Source organism: Garra rufa, chromosome 9, assembly GCF_049309525.1.
Source record: "Garra rufa chromosome 9, GarRuf1.0, whole genome shotgun sequence".
Lineage (NCBI taxonomy): Eukaryota > Metazoa > Chordata > Actinopteri > Cypriniformes > Cyprinidae > Garra > Garra rufa.
The window spans coordinates 30599111-30617200 of record NC_133369.1 but is presented as its reverse complement, the minus strand read 5'-3'; the positions used below and the strand labels follow the sequence as shown (position 1 = coordinate 30617200).

General features: G+C 35.3%; 2 protein-coding genes across 2 annotated transcripts in view; one reads left to right on the top strand and one right to left on the bottom strand.

Annotated features, from left to right (window-relative positions):
- The window catches only part of ptprr (protein tyrosine phosphatase receptor type R), a 40499-nt gene extending 39209 nt beyond the window's left edge, over window positions 1–1290 (bottom strand). The window contains exon 1 of the mRNA XM_073847660.1: window positions 1059–1290. Coding sequence (XP_073703761.1) covers window positions 1059–1116 — 58 coding nt within the window. The 5' untranslated portion in view covers window positions 1117–1290. The remainder of the gene's footprint in view (window positions 1–1058) is intronic.
- Window positions 1291–4402: 3112 nt separating this feature from the next.
- rab21 (RAB21, member RAS oncogene family) lies at window positions 4403–16315 on the top strand. The gene is made up of 7 exons (XM_073847235.1): window positions 4403–4752; window positions 6640–6699; window positions 8249–8356; window positions 8563–8626; window positions 10586–10640; window positions 13883–13971; window positions 15580–16315. Exons 1-7 carry the CDS (start codon window positions 4621–4623, stop codon window positions 15720–15722), a joined length of 651 nt encoding a protein of 216 aa, XP_073703336.1. The 5' UTR covers window positions 4403–4620; the 3' UTR covers window positions 15723–16315.
- Window positions 16316–18090: the final 1775 nt, after the last annotated feature.

The window sequence follows — 18090 nt, the reverse complement described above, 5'->3', positions numbered from 1 at the left end:
TTGGAGCCAAGAAGGTTGAGAAAATGAATGAATGAGTGACCTTCACTTGCATCTATGGTTTCATGAAGAAACTTCAACATCCAAAAAAACCTTATATTGCACAAAAGATTTTTTTTTTTAAGTTAAAATGTTCCTCATGGTAAGAAAAAAAAATCATTTTTAAGAACAGGTTAGTTAAGGGAATCCTAGTCTATGGGATTTTTGTGATAACCCTGTTTCAGATCCTTTGTTTTTAAAAGTGTTGATAAACCCACAGATGACTGTAAATGCGACTTATGTGATATTTAATTCTTAAATGTAGTCATTTATTATTAATCATCATGCCTATCTACACTAGCTTGCCCTTCCTTTTGTAATATTTTTTTTTTTATTTCGTAAATAAAACGTTGGTTATTAGAGTATGCTATCCAAATTTTCACTTCAAAATTTCATGTTTAATTCAGTGTTATCTGCTTTGAAAAGTGAAATGTTTTTCTACAACATTTTTTTAGTGCACTCAAGTCAGTCTAAATATATAATTACTGCAAATGATCAAACGTAGTTATGTTGATTAAGTGCTAGATAAGTGAAGTAAGTTTTAAGCCTGCTATAAAAAGCAGCTATAATTATGAAATGTAACCACATGCAATATAACTTACAGTAATACTATATATGAGCGTACACTGGCACAAACTAGACAACCTAATAATAAACATATTCTGTAAAAATAAACACGTGCAGAGCTACTGTACCTGATAAAAGCTTCAGACATTATTGTGATTTGGTCTATTATTATTATTCATTTTAGCACTGACTGACAAGATGTTGACTAAATATACATTTCGATGTCGAATAAAGGTTTGTACATTTCACTTTGTTCCATGACTTGTTTCATAATATGTTTATATTAAAGTGGGTTTATTTACCCTCTTCAAATGATCCCATTGCCCATATTATCAAACGCACAGCCTGCATGTGTCAAATAAACGCCCAGTTTACTCATTGCAATAGGAAATAAGCGAAGTAATACAGCAGGGATTAAAACAAACAGACGATATCGATATTGTTTTTAGCCTCACCTGTGACGTGCAATCCCATCAATAAAGAAATAACAAATAATGCCGTGTTCGCGAACATGATTCTTCTTCTTGTACTACAAATGCATTATGGCCTTATGAAGATCAGTCGAGGCTGCAGTGTCTCTAAGGTAAAGACACTGAAACGATGGCTGTTTAATACAATAATTCTGCATCTGCTGAGGATCACACACCCCGATGTGTCTCTTTGAGAGGATCCATTTGGCGAATCGATTCGGTTGGTTGATTCATTTCAAAGAACCATTCAGACGCCGATCCAACATATGCTATGTCCTGTCCATATCAAAACATAAATAGAACATTTTTTAAAACTATTGTATATTTTTGTCAAATATTATAGTAGAATGAGAATGAGAATCAAACACAGAGGTCGCGGAACGATCGAGGCATTGTGTTTTTGTCTTTGTTTTTTGAATGAATCCAAGTGTTCATCACAGCTTTGTTCTATAGTTCTGTAGGTTGTGTTACTGTAAATACTATGTTTTTTTTTAATATTCAAACATCCACCCATCTCACAAACAAAGTTATTTTAGTCCAGTGATGTGATTCTGTTCGAATTAATCTTAAGAACCGATTCGAAAAAAAACGATGTGTTCATGAATCACTAGTTCTCAGAGGAGAAATGAGTAGGAGGAGAAAAACATAAGCTGAAAAATGAATAAGCTTTATTTGCCAACATGAGCACACATACAGTGCTTTTATAGGTAGTACTGAGGAATTAAAATACCATTAAAAATCAATAAATGAATAGGTCTGCACATCTTAAATAATTCATTATTAGGCTATTAGCAATATACAGTAAGTAGTATTACTGTATACTATTTTCTGCACTGGATGATCAAAAATGTCATACTTTTTTATCATTTACATAGTCACCTAGACTGTGTATTTAAGAAGACAGGCAACTTTTAGACAAGGTTTTGTTGTTTAGAGTCTTGACAGGCTAACGATAGGTTTATTGACTGTGTTGTCCCATATATCTGCTCCATAATGCTACAATATAATCAATGGAGTGACATTTTTATATGTTAGGTTTTTTTGTTTTAGTTTTGATGCTGGTATGCTGGTCCTTTGCTGGTTTGTGCTGGTCCTTTGCTGGTTTATGCTGGTCCTTTGCTGGTTTATGCTGGTCCTTTGCTGGTTTATGCTGGTCCTTTGCTGGTTTATGCTGGTCCTTAGCTGGTTTATGCTGGTCCTTAGCTGGTTAATGCTGGTCCTTTGCTGGTTTATGCTGGTCCTTAGCTGGTTTATGCTGGTCCTTAGCTGGTTAATGCTGGTCCTTTGCTGGTTTATGCTGGTCCTTAGCTGGTTAATGCTGGTCCTTAGCTGGTTTATGCTGGTCCTTAGCTGGTTTATGCTGGTCCTTTGCTGGTTTATGCTGGTCCTGGTCATGTAGCTGGTCAAGGACCAGCATAAACCAGCAAAGGACCAGCATAAAAGACCAGCATTAACCGGCAAAGGACCAGCATAAACCAGCTAAAACCAGCATCCCAGCATCAACAAGCATATGCAGTTTTTTTCAACAGGGATAGTGTACAGCATTTATAGTAGCACTATAAAACATTTTCATGCTATGTTAATATTAGCTAGATTGGCCAATTCCCATTCTCACAAAGTATGAGTTTATTCATTGTGAAGGGTGCATGCTGTTTCTTCAGTTATGTCAAAATGTCTAATCCCAAGGCACCAGAAACTTAAAAGCGTTGAAGATATTAAAGCAGTCTTGCTAGAAATGTGGCCCTTTGATTTGTCAGCATCACTTGGTTCTTTGTGTGAAAAGCTTTTATAGTTCAGATGTGATCAAGGCCAAAAGGACAAAGTCACATGGACTCTTCATTCAGAACTCAAATCATTCCTGCTCTGTAAGATGTGTTGAGCTTTGATGGAGCATGAATCAGACAAAATATAAATAGACTGCCAGATAGATAGATAGATCTCCTCAAGCATGCCTGATCCTCAAGAACACCTCACCGCCATCTTTAAAACCTAAACACTCAACATGAGAGGCATCACAAATCCTCCCATTTTAACTCATGCACTATTAAGAGGATATAGGATGTTATTTATTCCATTCTAAAACCAATTCAGATCTGCCAAGTCAGTCTCACTGCTGCGTCGTCTTGTGGCAAACATGCAGCTCTCTGCTGTTGCCATGGTAATCTGATGTCTGACATTCACCATGCAGCAACAAGCATCCCTGCCAAAATGCATCGCCCAAAATAGATCTGATGTATTTTATGTGATTAGTCGGAGGGTAACTGCACTCCTGCGGCTGAAACCATCTTGGACCTGAAATGGCTTGAAAGCCTTCTGGCATTGCTCTTCATTTCAGCAGCTTTTACGTATAGATTAATTCAACATGATTTTTTTTTATAAATAGGCTACTTTTATATATCTTTTGTAGTTAGATTAAAAAGTAACATGTTAGTAGATTAGCCTATTCAGGTTAATTCATATTTTTAAATAATTAAAATAAAAATGATATTTTTCTAGGTTACTAGCTGTATTATTATTTTAATCAATTATTGTATTCCTATTCCTAGAACTCTTTAATTTTGATTAATATTTTTAAAAACCGAATCAATAAAAACACAGTGAATGCAGGTTAGTTTAATAAGAGGAAGAATGTTGACCGTCGATCAACAAGAACCGTTTATAAGCATTTCTCCAGTTTCCAGTTCCCCAGTATCCTACCTTATTCATATTTTTCATATAATATGTCAGTTTAGCACTGGTGAATGATAGGGTATATGCTGCTTTTAAAAGTCATATGACTTTCTAGCAACTACTGTCACTTCTAAATATACAAAAATACTCACTTGATAGAACAGAAATAAACCACCGAAGTGGGAAGGGCTTTATGGCCCGGATGTTTTCTCTGATTGGTTGATATGTTGTGTTAAATAATGATTCGTATTTTAAAACTCTTCTCTTTTCATTTTAATTTAAATATCAATTTTAGTTCATACTCACTATTTAGTTGCAAATCATTTTCCAGACCACGGTAATCACGTGATTTCTGTTACTTTTTCTCTGCGCTGATTAGGATGGACCAATCACAGCCGGTTTAGATTACCTTTTGGCTTTTAATAAAGCATTTGATAGAGAATGTTGAAGATTTACGATTACGTTAAAGATTTTAAACAACATATTTAGTATAGTTATACATTTTAGAACTCGAATGTATGCCGTGAGAAATAAGGAATGAATGCAGCTCAATTGAAGATTTATCTGCCTGGGCCACCGCGCGCCCCCTGCGGGAACAGCTCGTGCATGTGTGTCATAGGAAACAGCCAAACTGGCCCTGTGGATCACCTGACCCCCTCTCCGTAACGTCACAGAGCGGAACGCCATTAGATTGATGGCAGAGCTTCATCAGGAGTGAACCAGTGTTTAATAGTGGAATCAGTGCGAAGACTTCATGCGAAGCGCGGATCGGTGGCTGTTTGCGTGTGTTGCTGTCATCTGTGGATCTCTATGGCTGCTGTGATCGGCTAAGGGCTCGAATCAGGCTTTGTTTTTGTGTCAGGCAGAGAGTTTGGGCATGGCGGCGGCTGGAGGGAAGACGTACTCGTTCAAGGTGGTGCTGCTCGGGGAGGGCTGCGTCGGCAAAACATCGCTGGTGTTGCGATACTGCGAGAACAAATTCAACGACAAACACATTACCACTCTTCAGGTGAGCGAGTCAACTGACCTACAGTCAATCTGAGTCGATCTGTCCATTATTACATGCATGACCCAGTCTTAACTCGTTTATTTGTGGTTTCATCTGTAATAGAAATGAATAACACTTACATTTTAAGCGTTTTGTCAGTTTATTTAACGATTTGTTAGCTTGTCAAACAGTTTTGCTCTCAAGTGTGTGAGCCTGTTTTGTTTTCGTTCTTGCAGTAGTTTAGGCCTATGTAGCGATAGATAGATAACGTTAGCACAAATAATAACTACAATATTTAAAAACTGCTTCGTGTAATTACTCTTAATAGTAATGAATATAATAATAATATAAATATATATAAAGCACATATTATATTGAATATAAAATGTCAAGCAGTGGCCTGCAGTCTCACATGCTATAAGCTATGCTTTCGTTTTGAATTTGACCATTTTTTATGATTCTCATAATTATTATACATGCCGTTTTTCATGTTACCACATGGAATTATTGTATTTAAAATCATTGTAAACTTTCACTTACATTTACCACTAAACCTTCATGTAGGCCATAACTTAAGTAGTTATTCTTTAACTACTCATATTTAGTAAGTTGTTCTTTTCATTGTTATTTTCTCTTTTTTTATTAGAACAAAAATCTTTAATTCATTTGTGATGTGTACGCAAAGTGTTGTCGGCATTGGTGTTTGCTTATGACTGAATTTTTGGGTTTTTACTTCATTGCGAAATAGTTTTTAACTACTAGTTCACTTTAGTTAGTAAGCTTATGTTTCGTCCATTCCAACATTTTATCTCATTGCCGTAAAACGTGTCGCACATCATTGTCAAAACATCCTTGGATGATCATAACCGTGACATCTTTATTACAGGACATGTGATAAATCACAAACAGTGCATACTGTTGAAAAGTTTGGGGTTAGCAAGGCTGAAAAAATACAGAAAACACAATAATTATGTAAAATAATATTAACATTTATAATAACTGTATTCCTGTGATAGCAAAGCTAGATTTCCAGCAGCACTACTCCAGTCTTGAGTGTCACATGATCCTTCAGATTACATTCTGATATGCTTATTTTATGCTCAAGAAACATTCCATATAATTATTATCAATGGAGAAAATCGTTGCATTGATAACATTCAATGTGTGTTATCTGTTATCAAGGCAAAGGGTGCATGTTTTATTTTATGTAACTTTAAATACACATTTACAGGTTTAGTTTACTTTTTATAGTGTAGTTTATAGTTTACTTACCCTCATATCATTCCAAACCTGTAGGCATTTTTATTTGCAATGGTAACTAAAACTGTTTGGTTACCAAAATTCTTATGTATCTTCATTTGTCTTCCGCAGAAGAATAAAAGGTATACAGGTTTAGTACAACATGAGGGTAAATAAATTCTGATGAAATAAGCAGTATAACTCAAGAAATAGAGCTGTTTTATTTTTTTGTTTCGTAATCTCTGTAGTATAAAAACCTAACTTTAAATGTAACAGAAGTCCATCAAAGTTTTCATCAGTGTGGTTGAGTGTGGTATTTTTTTGAGAATGGACTCAATAGTTCATCCATTTTACTGTGTAACAGACTGTAAAACATGCAGAAAAGGCTGCTGTGGAATTGACGTAACATTGTGAAACCCGTTACGTGTTATCAATAAATGTTTCCAAGGCATGTAACAATTAGGTACATGGTTATTTTGTTCGTAAATAACTCAATATTACACATTCTTATACATGTTCTTGAACATTACAGGAAAGTGTCTGAACTGCTGTGTTTAAATGTCTTTAGAAAAATGTAGTCACATCAAATTGATTTCAGAAGTTTGAAATCTAAACGACTTGAATCTTGTGAATTAATACCAATTTATACATTTATGCCTTTGTTTGCAGGCATCGTTCCTCACAAAGAAGCTCAACATCACAGGAAAGAGAGTAAATCTGGCTATATGGGTGAGTTACGTAGGTTCCACACTATGATTGTAGCATTTGTTTAGCGGTTGACCTCCCTGCTGAAAAAAAAACAGCTTAGGTCTTAGCTGGTTTAAGCTGCAAGTAGCTAGTTTTAGCTGGTCTCCCTAGGATGGGATAGTGGCCAAAACCCCTCTAAAACCAGCTTGCTAACCAGCTATGACCAGCTAAAACCAGGCTGGTTTACCAGTTTGTTTCAGCAGGGCTTGAATAAAAGATTCAGCAAAGTCTGTGTTTTGGATAGATGGGTGATATGTGAGAATTGTGCATTAAAATCTGGTTCTGTTCACTTCCTGTTTCACTTATTTAATGAGAAAGTAGGACTGGACTTGTGTTTTCCAAGGTATTATTTCAAGTGCATTGTTAAAAGTGCCTGTTACCAGAAAATAAAGCCCTGTGATTGGAGGGGATGTTGGCTGTATAAGAAAACAAGTGTTTCTGAATGTATCAAAAAAGTAAATGGGGAGAGTTTTGCTTTCACTTCGACTTTAAATTATTTATTGTCTTAAAGCCCCACTAAGTAACTTTTTTTTTTACCTTAAAATAATGTTTCCGAACTCATGTCAGTGGTTCATCAACTCATAACAGGGTGAAACGGCACTTTCGTATTCACTTTGCGACCCTCTATCCGCCATAACAGCACTATGTAAGTTTGGGTCGTCGGGTCACGGTTTTGTAGTTCAAATGATACTACAAATGCGACTTGCTTCACGGCAGGCTTCACTAAAGGTTTTCATACTTTTATAATGTCATACAACATACTCTACCTTGTCACTGGACATCGTTATTTCCAAAGCTGGTCCTGGATAGCCTTTCAAACAAATAACGTGCATGTGACACGACGGTAGGCTAAATTATTTACTACAGCGGTAATGGACAATTCCGCTTCTAACCTGTAGAGGGAGCATTGAGGGAAAAGTTACTTAGTGGGGCTTTAAGTGTCAAGTCAAACAAGTGTCAGAAATGTGCTTTACTTCTAAGTTTCTGACAAGAATTTATTTGGTTAATTGCCTTCAAATTGCAATGTACTTGTACAATTGTTGCAAAAAATGTGTCTTATTTTTTAAATTCAAGTTAGACCAATCTCCGTTTTTATGTAACTGACTTAAACTAGTTATGTCCAGTCTTAAAGAAAACAATAACTTGACTAACTTGTAAGACTAGTCTAAGCCTTTTATGCAACCGGCCACAGCTCAGTACTTTTTAGCCCCCCTCCACCCCAGCACCACTTTTCTAGGTCTGCTATAAATTGTTTCTCCCTACTTTACCAAGCAGTTGCATGTATTTTAATCCCTGTGTTTTCTCAGTATGTTTCAGCAGTGAGCTTTTCTCATGCTAGAAGCAGCATAGCATATCACATCCTCCAACACTATTCCTACCTACACTCCAATTCTTTAAAAAAATATATTAAATCGTTAAATCAGTTGTCGTGATTGAAGTATAAGTGCTGCTAATTTCAAAGTTTCTGTTATTTGATCTGTTGGAGTTCCGGTTTCTGCATATACTGAATGTGTGTTTATGTTTATCACAGGACACTGCTGGTCAGGAACGTTTTCATGCCCTTGGACCCATCTACTACAGAGATTCCAATGGCGCAATATTGGTGTACGATGTCACAGATGAGGACTCGTTTCAGAAGGTGAATGTTTTCTTACTTCCGTATACTTTATAAGGTCAAAATCAAATAATAAATATATGAAAACCAATGATAAATCTATTAAATCAGTTGTCAAGTTCTCCAAGACACAATATTACCACAGTATTGTACCTTAAATGCGGTACATAAGATTTAGAGTTATTTGTTCTTGCTGTAAACTACCAGACTTACTTTTGTTTTCTTCACAGGTGAAGAATTGGGTTAAAGAATTAAGGAAAATGTTGGGGAATGAGATCTGTTTATGTATAGTAGGTGAGTAACGTTCATCATTTATTAATACGTTTGATGTTTTGTGGTCTAGTGGTTTGAACTTGAATTCTACAAATGTCTTTTTCATTTTTTGCACCGGTTTTGCTGGCAAATCTGCCAAATAGATGTAAACGCTACAGCAGGGTTCCCTGTTTATAGAAAATAGGACAAATTGATTCAATCTTAAAGTCATGGGAATATCTAATTTGTCCATATGTGTGAATCTTGAAATGACTTCTTTACTTACAACTGGCTTGCACAACTTAAAAAAGGATGTACTTGAAATCGTTAAAGGACTGGGAAAAAAAATTGGCTTAAAGGAGTAGTTCACTTTCAGAACAAAAATTTACAGACAATGTACTCACCCCCTTGTCATCCAAGATGTTCATGTCTTTCTTTCTTCAGTCGTAAGGAAATGTTTTTTTTTGTTTTTTTTTTTGAGGAAAACATTTCAGGATTTCACTCCATAAAAAGTGCCCCTGAGTTTGAACTTCCAAAATGCAGTTTAAATCCATTCACTTTCAGAACTAAAATTTACAGATAATATACTCACCCCCTTGTCATCCAAGATGTTCATGTCTTTCTTTCTTCAGACATAAGGAAATTATGTTTTTTGAGTAAACATTTCAGGATTTCTCTCCATAGAATGGACTTCTATGGTGCCCACGAGTTTGAAAGGGCTTTCAAAGGGCTCAAAATGATCCCAGCCCGAGGAAGAAGGGTCTTATCTAGTGAAACGATTGGTTATTTTCTAAAAACATTTACAACATGTATACTTTTTAATGTCAAACGCTCGTCCTGCCAAGCTAGACAAGACGAACATTTGAGGTTAAAAATTATATAAATTGTAATTTTTTTTAGAAGTTAACCGATCGTTTTTTTTAGGTAAGTTCCTTCTTTCCTCGGCTGTGATCGTTTAGAGCCCTTTGAAACTGCATTTTGGAAGTTCAAACTCGTGGGCACCATAGAACTCCATTATATGGAGATAAATCCTGAAATGTTTACTCATGACTGAAGAAAGAAAAGACATGAACATCTTGGATGACAAGGGGGTGAGTACATTATCTGTAAATATTTGTTCTGAAAGTGAACTACTCCTTAAAGCTGAATAATGACACTGTTGTCTTAAGGTGTGTTCACACCGGACGCGAATGAAGCGGCAAGCGCGAGTGATTTACATGTTAAGTCAATGCAAAGACACGAATAGCCATCCTGCGGCGCGCATTGAGCGTTTCAAGCGATTGCCGCACCATTCGCGCGAATCGCGCGAGTTCAAAAATCTGAACTTTGGCGAAAATCCGCGCCGTGTTAACCAATCAGGAGCTTGCTCTAGTAGTGACGGAGGCAGAAATCCGAAACAACAATGGAGGACAAAATCACCGTTGCTGTCTGTGGTTACTCGGAGCTGTACGACACATCTTTGGACTTTTGTAGAAACAGGAATAAAAAAGGATCTTGCTAGGAAGAAAGTGAGTGAGGAGGTCAGACAATCTGGTTAGTTTTTAAAAACGCTCTTTAATCAATTTGACCTACATATACATACATATTGAGCCTATAAGCAAGCTAAAGCTGGCAAATTGAGCTCATTCACCTATTTTACAACTACTTTCCCGCTGACGAGTGGCAGAAGCCCCTCCCATGACGCGAATTCGCGTCTGTTGTGAAGAAAATGTCACGCGCGAATGACGCGAGTAAACTAAAATGTTCAAGCGTTCAACTATGCGCGAATAGCGCGTTTTTTCCGCACAAGTCGCGTCCGGTGTGAACGCACCATTAGAGCTGCAATACAGCCCTATTTGAGTTTATCTTATATTTGATTAAGTTTGCATCATTGATTCTGTAATTTTTGTGTATTACTCTGAAGCTCCTTTGAAACAATCTGTATTGTATAAAGCACAATGTTGACTTCATATCTGTTTAGTTATTTTGGTGTAATATTTATGGATATGATCTGTTTTTCAGGCAATAAAATTGACCTGGAAAAAGAGCGACATGTTTCAGTGGAGGAAGCAGAGGGGTATGTACTTCTCACTTGTTTGTTGTGTTTTTACATGATTTTTAAATATGCCTCGTGGCATATTATAACAGACCATAGAAAGGAAACCTTGTCTTTCTTTTTAATCATGCAAATTGACACCTTATTAAAATTCTTCTATAGCTATTTTTAAAGTTATTATTTCTTAAATTTGGCTCAGCAACCTCATGATTATCAGCAGAAGTTCCTGGAGTTAAAATGTAGTTTTCCTCTCCATAGACTATATTCATGTATCAGTAACAGCAATAATTGGAGATTAATGGCATGGCATGCGAATCCCAGGGCAAAGTTCTATCTTTACAACTGAAGCTCGTGCTGTACTCCTAGCCTTGGAAAAGGCGGAAAATGCTTTTAGGCAGAATCCATAAAGACTGTTCATCCCATAATAATAAGTATGTTAGCTAAAGTAGGTATTTCATACAAGAAAAACTTCATATTGGCTTGGCTGGTAATGAAAAAACCAACATTGCTGTAATGGAGGCTCTCAACTTAAATATATATTAGAGTGACACATTCTACTCTGATCTTAGACTATTTACAAACTCTTACATTAATATCAGCTGAAAATGGGATTAATGCCATTGATATGTAAGTAAATTAATTTTATTAATTTCAGATTTAGGTATGACTTTTATTAGGTGCCATTTAGCGCACACTAGACTCACACATAGTTGGCTGTTAAACATTTTTTATTGGACTGTACTCTTTTTAACATAATTAGACAATGATTTTTTACAGAGATGTGTTTAACTCATATGTTTAACAATAATTTTTAAGCAGTATTAATTGTAAATATCTTATATAGCGTATTATATGTAGTTTGCCATGAAGGTAGACTAATGTTGACATGACGTAAATAAATAAATATGGTTCCAATTATCAGCTGACAGCAGTGTTGGTTAATCAGTAATCAGATTTGGTTCATAAAATACTGAATAGGTCAAAGTGATCTGAGACATAAATATTCGGTTAAATGTCTGTATAATAACTACAGTGTGTTTATATAATTTGGTTTTGTATGTAGTATAAATATAAAAACACACAGTGAATTTTTAATAATCTATTATGTCTTTCAGACTAAGCATGATATATTATACTTTGACTGAGGGTGTATGAAGATCACATGTACTAAAAGACTGGTCACATGTTTAAAACAATCACAAGATCAGTCCACACAAGTCTACACACCCCTGTTAAAGTTGCCGTTTTTAAAAATTGTAATGTAATATTCGAACCAACAAAATGAATGTATGTTAAAAAGATGAAAAAAAAAAAAAAAAACTTTAAAGAAACTTAAAACTCTCTCTAAAAGGTGCAAAAGTGATTCGTGCACAACAATTTTTGGTTCATGTGTACTCGTAATTTGCTTGCAACAATCTATGTTAGGGTAGGGTGGTCAGACGGAAGGCGTTACTCGCAAAAAAAAGCCCACCTAAATTTGACCAAAACCAGGTGGCAGATGTTTTATGGTCTGACGAAACCAAATGAAACTTTTGGGACATGATATTAGCTGAATTTAATCTTTCAGCTTCATAGTCACTTGAAATGGCTTCAGAAGAAAGTTTAATATCCAAAACCTAAATACATTTAACAAAAAAAAAATCTCGATTGACTTAAACAGCCTTTACATAGGAGATCCCCCTGTATTATGATCAATCTGGAGCTCTTTTGCAGTGAAGAGTGGGGGAAAAATGTCAAATCAAGATGTGTCATGACTCATGTTGGACTCTTACTGCAACCAGGCTATTTTAAGCCATTTTTTTTTTTTTTTTACTGAAAAGTTACTTGATTTTTAATGGTTTTAATACCTCATTAACCCTCTGGGGTCTGAGGAGGTTTTAAAAACATTAAGTCAAGTCAAGTCAAGTCACCTTTATTTATATAGCGCCTTTTACAATACAGATTGTGTCAAAGCAACTGCACAGTATTTAAACAGCACAATAGTGTGTAAGTAACGCATTATTGTAACAATCAATTTTCAGTTAAAGGCAGTTCATCAATGAATTCAGTGATATCATCGTCAGTTCAGTTCAAATAGTATACGATATCGCTGGAAAGCGTCCCCAACTAAGCAAGCCAGAGGCGACAGCGGCAAATAATTAAGAGGGATACAATTCTGACATACTTTGTCTTGCAATCTTTTTTTGATTCTCAAAAACTAGACATTTTGTAGACTGTAGACATTTTATACCCACTATATGTGGAAGGAATGGAGCAGTACATGGTCTTAAATTTGAAAATGCATTTAATTAGGTGGCACAATCTTTACCTTAGAAATGCATGGCTATCTTTTTTTAGCCTGTTTTTGTTTGGGGCCTTCATATGAAAGCCCATTTCTGCCACTGAATAAAAAATTAAGGTTATTGCAAGTTTATATCTCACAATTCTGACTTTTTTTCTTAGAATTGCGAATAATAAATTTGCAATTGCGAGTTATAAAGTCAGAGCCTTAAGATATAAGCTCGCAATTTTGAGAAATAAAGTCAGTATTGTGTGATGTAAACTCGCAATTGCGAGATATTAATTCTACCTATGTAAGATTTAAATTTTGTGAACATCAGTCTTTTCTTTCTCTTCAGAACTGGACTGAACTCGCAATTGTGAGTTTATATCTCACAATTCTGAAAAAAAAAAGTATTGTCCTCTTTTCACCTCTCTAAAACAACATACATTTACTTGAAGCATAATCAAAATAAATATTGACAAAAAAATTTTTGATACTAATATTTTAGCAGTGAGTGACCCTGGACCACAAAAGCAGTCATAAGTGTCTATTTGTTCATTTTTTTTTCTTTCTTATTTTTTTTTTTTAAATGAGATTTATACCATCTGAAAGCTGAATAAATGAGCTTTCCATTTATGTAAAAAAGCTGTAATCTGAGGGTGCAAAAAAAATCTAAATATGTAGAAAATCGCCTTTAAAGTTGTCCAAATGAAGTTCTTAGCAATGCGTATTACTAATAAAAAAAATGAATATATATATATATATATATACATACATACATACAGTAGTAAATTTACAAACTATATCTATGGAACGTGATCTTTACTTAATATCCTAATGATTTTTGGCATGAAAGAAAAGTGTATCATTCTGACCCATACAAAGTTTTTTTGGCTAATGCTACAAATATACGTGTGCTACTTAAGTCTTTAAGTGCGTTTTGTATGAATTGTTGTAATGTCCTCAAAATGATTTTTTTTGTTGTTGTTGTCTTTTTCAGATATGCAGAGTCAGTGGGTGCAAAACACTATCACACATCAGCCAAATTAAACAAAGGCATCGAGGAGCTCTTTCTGGACCTGTGTAAACGTACGTTTGTCCTTTTTTCCATTAAGCAATGGACTTTATCTATCTATCCATCTATCTAATCAGGCTAGAAACATGTTAACAACATGCTAAACATGCTAGTTACTTGCTAATCATGCTAACAACAGGCCACTAATGCTAACATCATGCTAGCGATACTCTAATCATTCTAGCAACAGGCTAATCATGTTAGAAACATGCTAATTGGGCTAGAAACATGTTAACATGCTAACAACGTGTTAAATCATGTCACAAACGTGTTAACAACATGTTAATCAGGCTAGAAACATGTTAACAACATGTTAATCAGGCTAGAAACATGTTAACATGCTAACAACGTGTTAAATCATGTCACAAACGTGTTAACAACATGTTAATCAGGCTAGAAACATGTTAACAATATGTTAATCAGGCTAGAAACATGTTAACAACATGTTAATCATGCTAGTAACTTGTTAATCATGCTAGTAATGTTAACATCATGTTAACAACGTTCTAATTGTGCTAGCTACACATTGGTAACATGCTAATCATGTTAGAAACATGCTAATTGGGCTAGAAACATGTTAACATGCTAACAACATGTTAAATCATGTCAAACGTGTTAACAACATGTTAATCAGGCTAGAACCATGTTAACAACATGTTAATCAGGCTAGAAACATGTTAACATGCTAACAACGTGTTAAATCATGTCACAAACGTGTTAACAACATGTTAATCAGGCTAGAAACATGTTAACAACATGTTAATCAGGCTAGAAACATGTTAACAACATGTTAATCATGCTAGTAACTTGTTAATCATGCTAGTAATGTTAACATCATGCTAACAACATTCTAATTGTGCTAGCTACACATTGGTAACATGCTAATCATGTTAGAAACATGCTAATTGGGCTAGAAACATGTTAACATGCTAACAACATGTTAAATCATGTCAAACGTGTTAACAACATGTTAATCAGGCTAGAAACATGTTAACAACATGTTAATCATGCTAGTATCTTGTTAATCATGCTAGTAATGTTAACATCATGCTAACAACGTTCTAATTGTGCTAGCTACACATTGGTAACATGCTAATCATGTTAGAAACATGCTAACATCATGTTAGCGACATTCTAGTCATGTTAGCTACATGTTAGTAACATGCTTATGTTAGAAACATGTTAGTGCCTTGCTAATCATGCTAGCAACATGGTAATGATGCTAACAACATGCTAAAAACAAGCTATTGACATGTTAATCATGATACAAACATGTTAAAAACATGCTAATGCTAGAAACATGCTAACAACATGCTAGTATCTTGTTAATCATGCTAGCTACATGTAAGTAACATGTTAAATAAGTTAGAAACATGTTAAAACATGCTATCTATCCAATTGACAGACTGTATTGCCTTCAAAACATTCAAACTTTAAGCTTTAAAACTACTTTAAACTTCAATCTTTTTGGGGCTGAACCCCATAAAATGTTTTTACAACTTTTTTAAACTTTTACATTTTTCACACTCTCTGATCAAGCTTTTTTTAAGCCAACTTAAAGTTGTCTTGACAAACTTTTTACCTGTCTTAATTTTTTTTTTTTTTTGTCATTGCGTCTGTAGGCATGATGGAGATGGCTCAGGCAGAGGAGAGGTCGAGGGGGAACGGCGCGAGTCACACAAGCACAGCCCGGAGAGGCGTACAGATTGTCGACGATGAGCCGCAAACTGCCATGCCCGCTGGAGGCTGTTGTACATCCGGCTAAACACACTTACCCCCTTTTACCATACCTTGGACTGATAACGGCCTCTCTCGCCCTCCTCTGTGTAAGAACTGCCACTTCCCACAGCTACACCCATCTGCGACTGCTCTACAGCTCTGTCAAGTCCCTTGTTTAACAGTTTTGTTCCTTTTCGAAAGGGTTGATTTGTAACTCCACCCTTCGCCGGCAGACTTAGGGGTAAAAAAGATGCCAGATTGACCTGTGCTAAAGATATTCAAATTATGACAAATAGGTACCAAACAATAATGCCCAGTCTTATAAAACACACATGCACTGATACGATTCCCTAACAATCTGATATGTTAGCACTTTTTTTTTCTCTTATGGCAAGGTGTTGTGCATGTAGAATCTTTCAAATCCTAGTTTTATTTTACGTCTAAGAAAAAAAAAAAGAAATTCTTTATTATTTAATAACTTATTTACAATTTCATCAAACATCTACATGTCCAAAGACCTTTGTACTTCTTGTAATCGATGGGCTTGTGTCATTCTTCTACGGCCTCATTCTTCTGTCAGTCATATCTTCTGTATCTTTCTTAAAAATGCAACATTAAAATCCATCTAGAACATTTAAACTCCTTGTAGATTTTGTCTTTTCTCTTCAGCTTGATTTATCGTTATCCAAAATTTAAAAAAAAAGGTAAAAAGAAAATGTTTTTTGCTTGCTAAATTCTTTATAGGGGGAAAAAAAATTAAATACTGTGTACTTTACTTTTCAAGTTATCAGTTGCAACAGTGAGTCAGAAAAGTGTACAATATTCATCAATATTAATGTTGTATGAATGTATAATGACTGTGGTAAATGTTTTTTTTTTTTTTTTTTTGGATTTGTTTTTTAACTGCTACTTTTACCATGTTAATTGTGTTTATCGCTCAAGACCTGAACATTTGGACAGTTTTTGAAAGTACTAATAGTTTCCACAACCACATCACCTGTAAACACTGAGGTGCAGCTGTGAGCCTTCTGTGCCTTCAAATAAAAGTGTCAAGATTGACCCACCTATTGTCTCGTAGCATATATTTTTAGTAAAAACGTGTGTTTACTTAATTTCAAAATGATTTGCTAATTATTTATCTGCTGCAATTTAATTTTACAGTGGGAAAGTTGCATTAAAGTTGGGTTACACATGTAACTGGTTCTGTGACTGGGTGATGATCATCAGATGGCATATACTGAGTGAAATGTCTATCCAGGTTAAAAGTGCACTTTCGTAATCTACTTAAAGTGCTCTATTTTCATGCACCACCAATAAGCTGCTTGGAAGCGCTTAGAAACGTCTGCCACCCTAACTGCAATCTTGACTCAAAAAGCTTTTAGATCACTGATAATCTTTGGTTTTAACTCTGCCACTGCTTTCTTTAAATTTAACCAAATATTTTCAATGAGAATTAAATCTGGAGACTAAACGGGCCACTCAAGAACACATGACTGATCCCTGAATCAAGTATACAGTAAGTAGATTTAGATGTACACTTGGGGTGATTGTCCTGCAGGAAAGTCCATTGATCATTAGCTTCAGTCTTTGCACCAAAGGCATCACAATTCTTGTCAAAATGACCTGATACTTCAAAGAATCCATGATGTCCTTCATACATTGATGATTTCCACTTCCTGCTACCAAACCAACCCCATAACAGGACTGATCCACCTCCAAGTTTGACGATGGAGATGGTGTTCTTCTGCTTATAATCTTTGCCTTTTTTTGCACCAGACATATTGCTGATCCATAGGCCCAAAAAGTTCCAGTTTGGTCACATCACTCCATAAAACATCCTTCCAGAACTCCACAGGTCTATCCAAATGAATTTTAGCATGTTCAAGTTGGTCTTTTAGTTATTTTTGGGCAAGGTGCCTCAACTTCAAGGCTATACATGTCTCGTGTTCTTCTTATACACTGCATTGAAATGTTTTTCCTCCTTTCGTTGGGTCATCTTGCAAGTCTTTGGCTGTACATTGCAGGTTTTCTTCTGTTGCTCTGATCAAACTTTTCATGATATTGTGCTTTTTTGTTCAACACCCTCAAAGGTTTTCTAATACAACACACTTTAAACTAAGGAATAAGGCTGCCAGCTTTGTCTTTATGAACTTTAAATGTCTTGGAAATCTTCATGTAGCCTTAGACTTTCTAGTATAATTAAACTATTTCTTCTCTATAGCTTTTGTGAGATCTCTATTGACTTTGCCATAGTTGCTACTCAACTTCAGCACATGCATGGACTAAATGTGTGTTTTTTAATTTTGTTTCTAAAGGCTTAATTGTGTTTTAAGACAATTTTGTTCCCTGCCATAAAAATAAGTGACTTAACAGCAACGTTGAATAGGGGTTGAATAAATATGACATAGCTGTGC

Excerpts from the sequence above, each read along its gene's own strand:
- rab21 (XM_073847235.1), top strand. The coding sequence starts at position 4,621 with ATGGCGGCGGCTGGAGGGAAGACGTACTCGTTCAAGGTGGTGCTGCTC. Across the intron at positions 8,627-10,585 it reads GATCTGTTTATGTATAGTAG|GCAATAAAATTGACCTGGAA; the intron begins GTGAGTAACGTT and ends TCTGTTTTTCAG. Across the intron at positions 10,641-13,882 it reads TCAGTGGAGGAAGCAGAGGG|ATATGCAGAGTCAGTGGGTG; the intron begins GTATGTACTTCT and ends TGTCTTTTTCAG.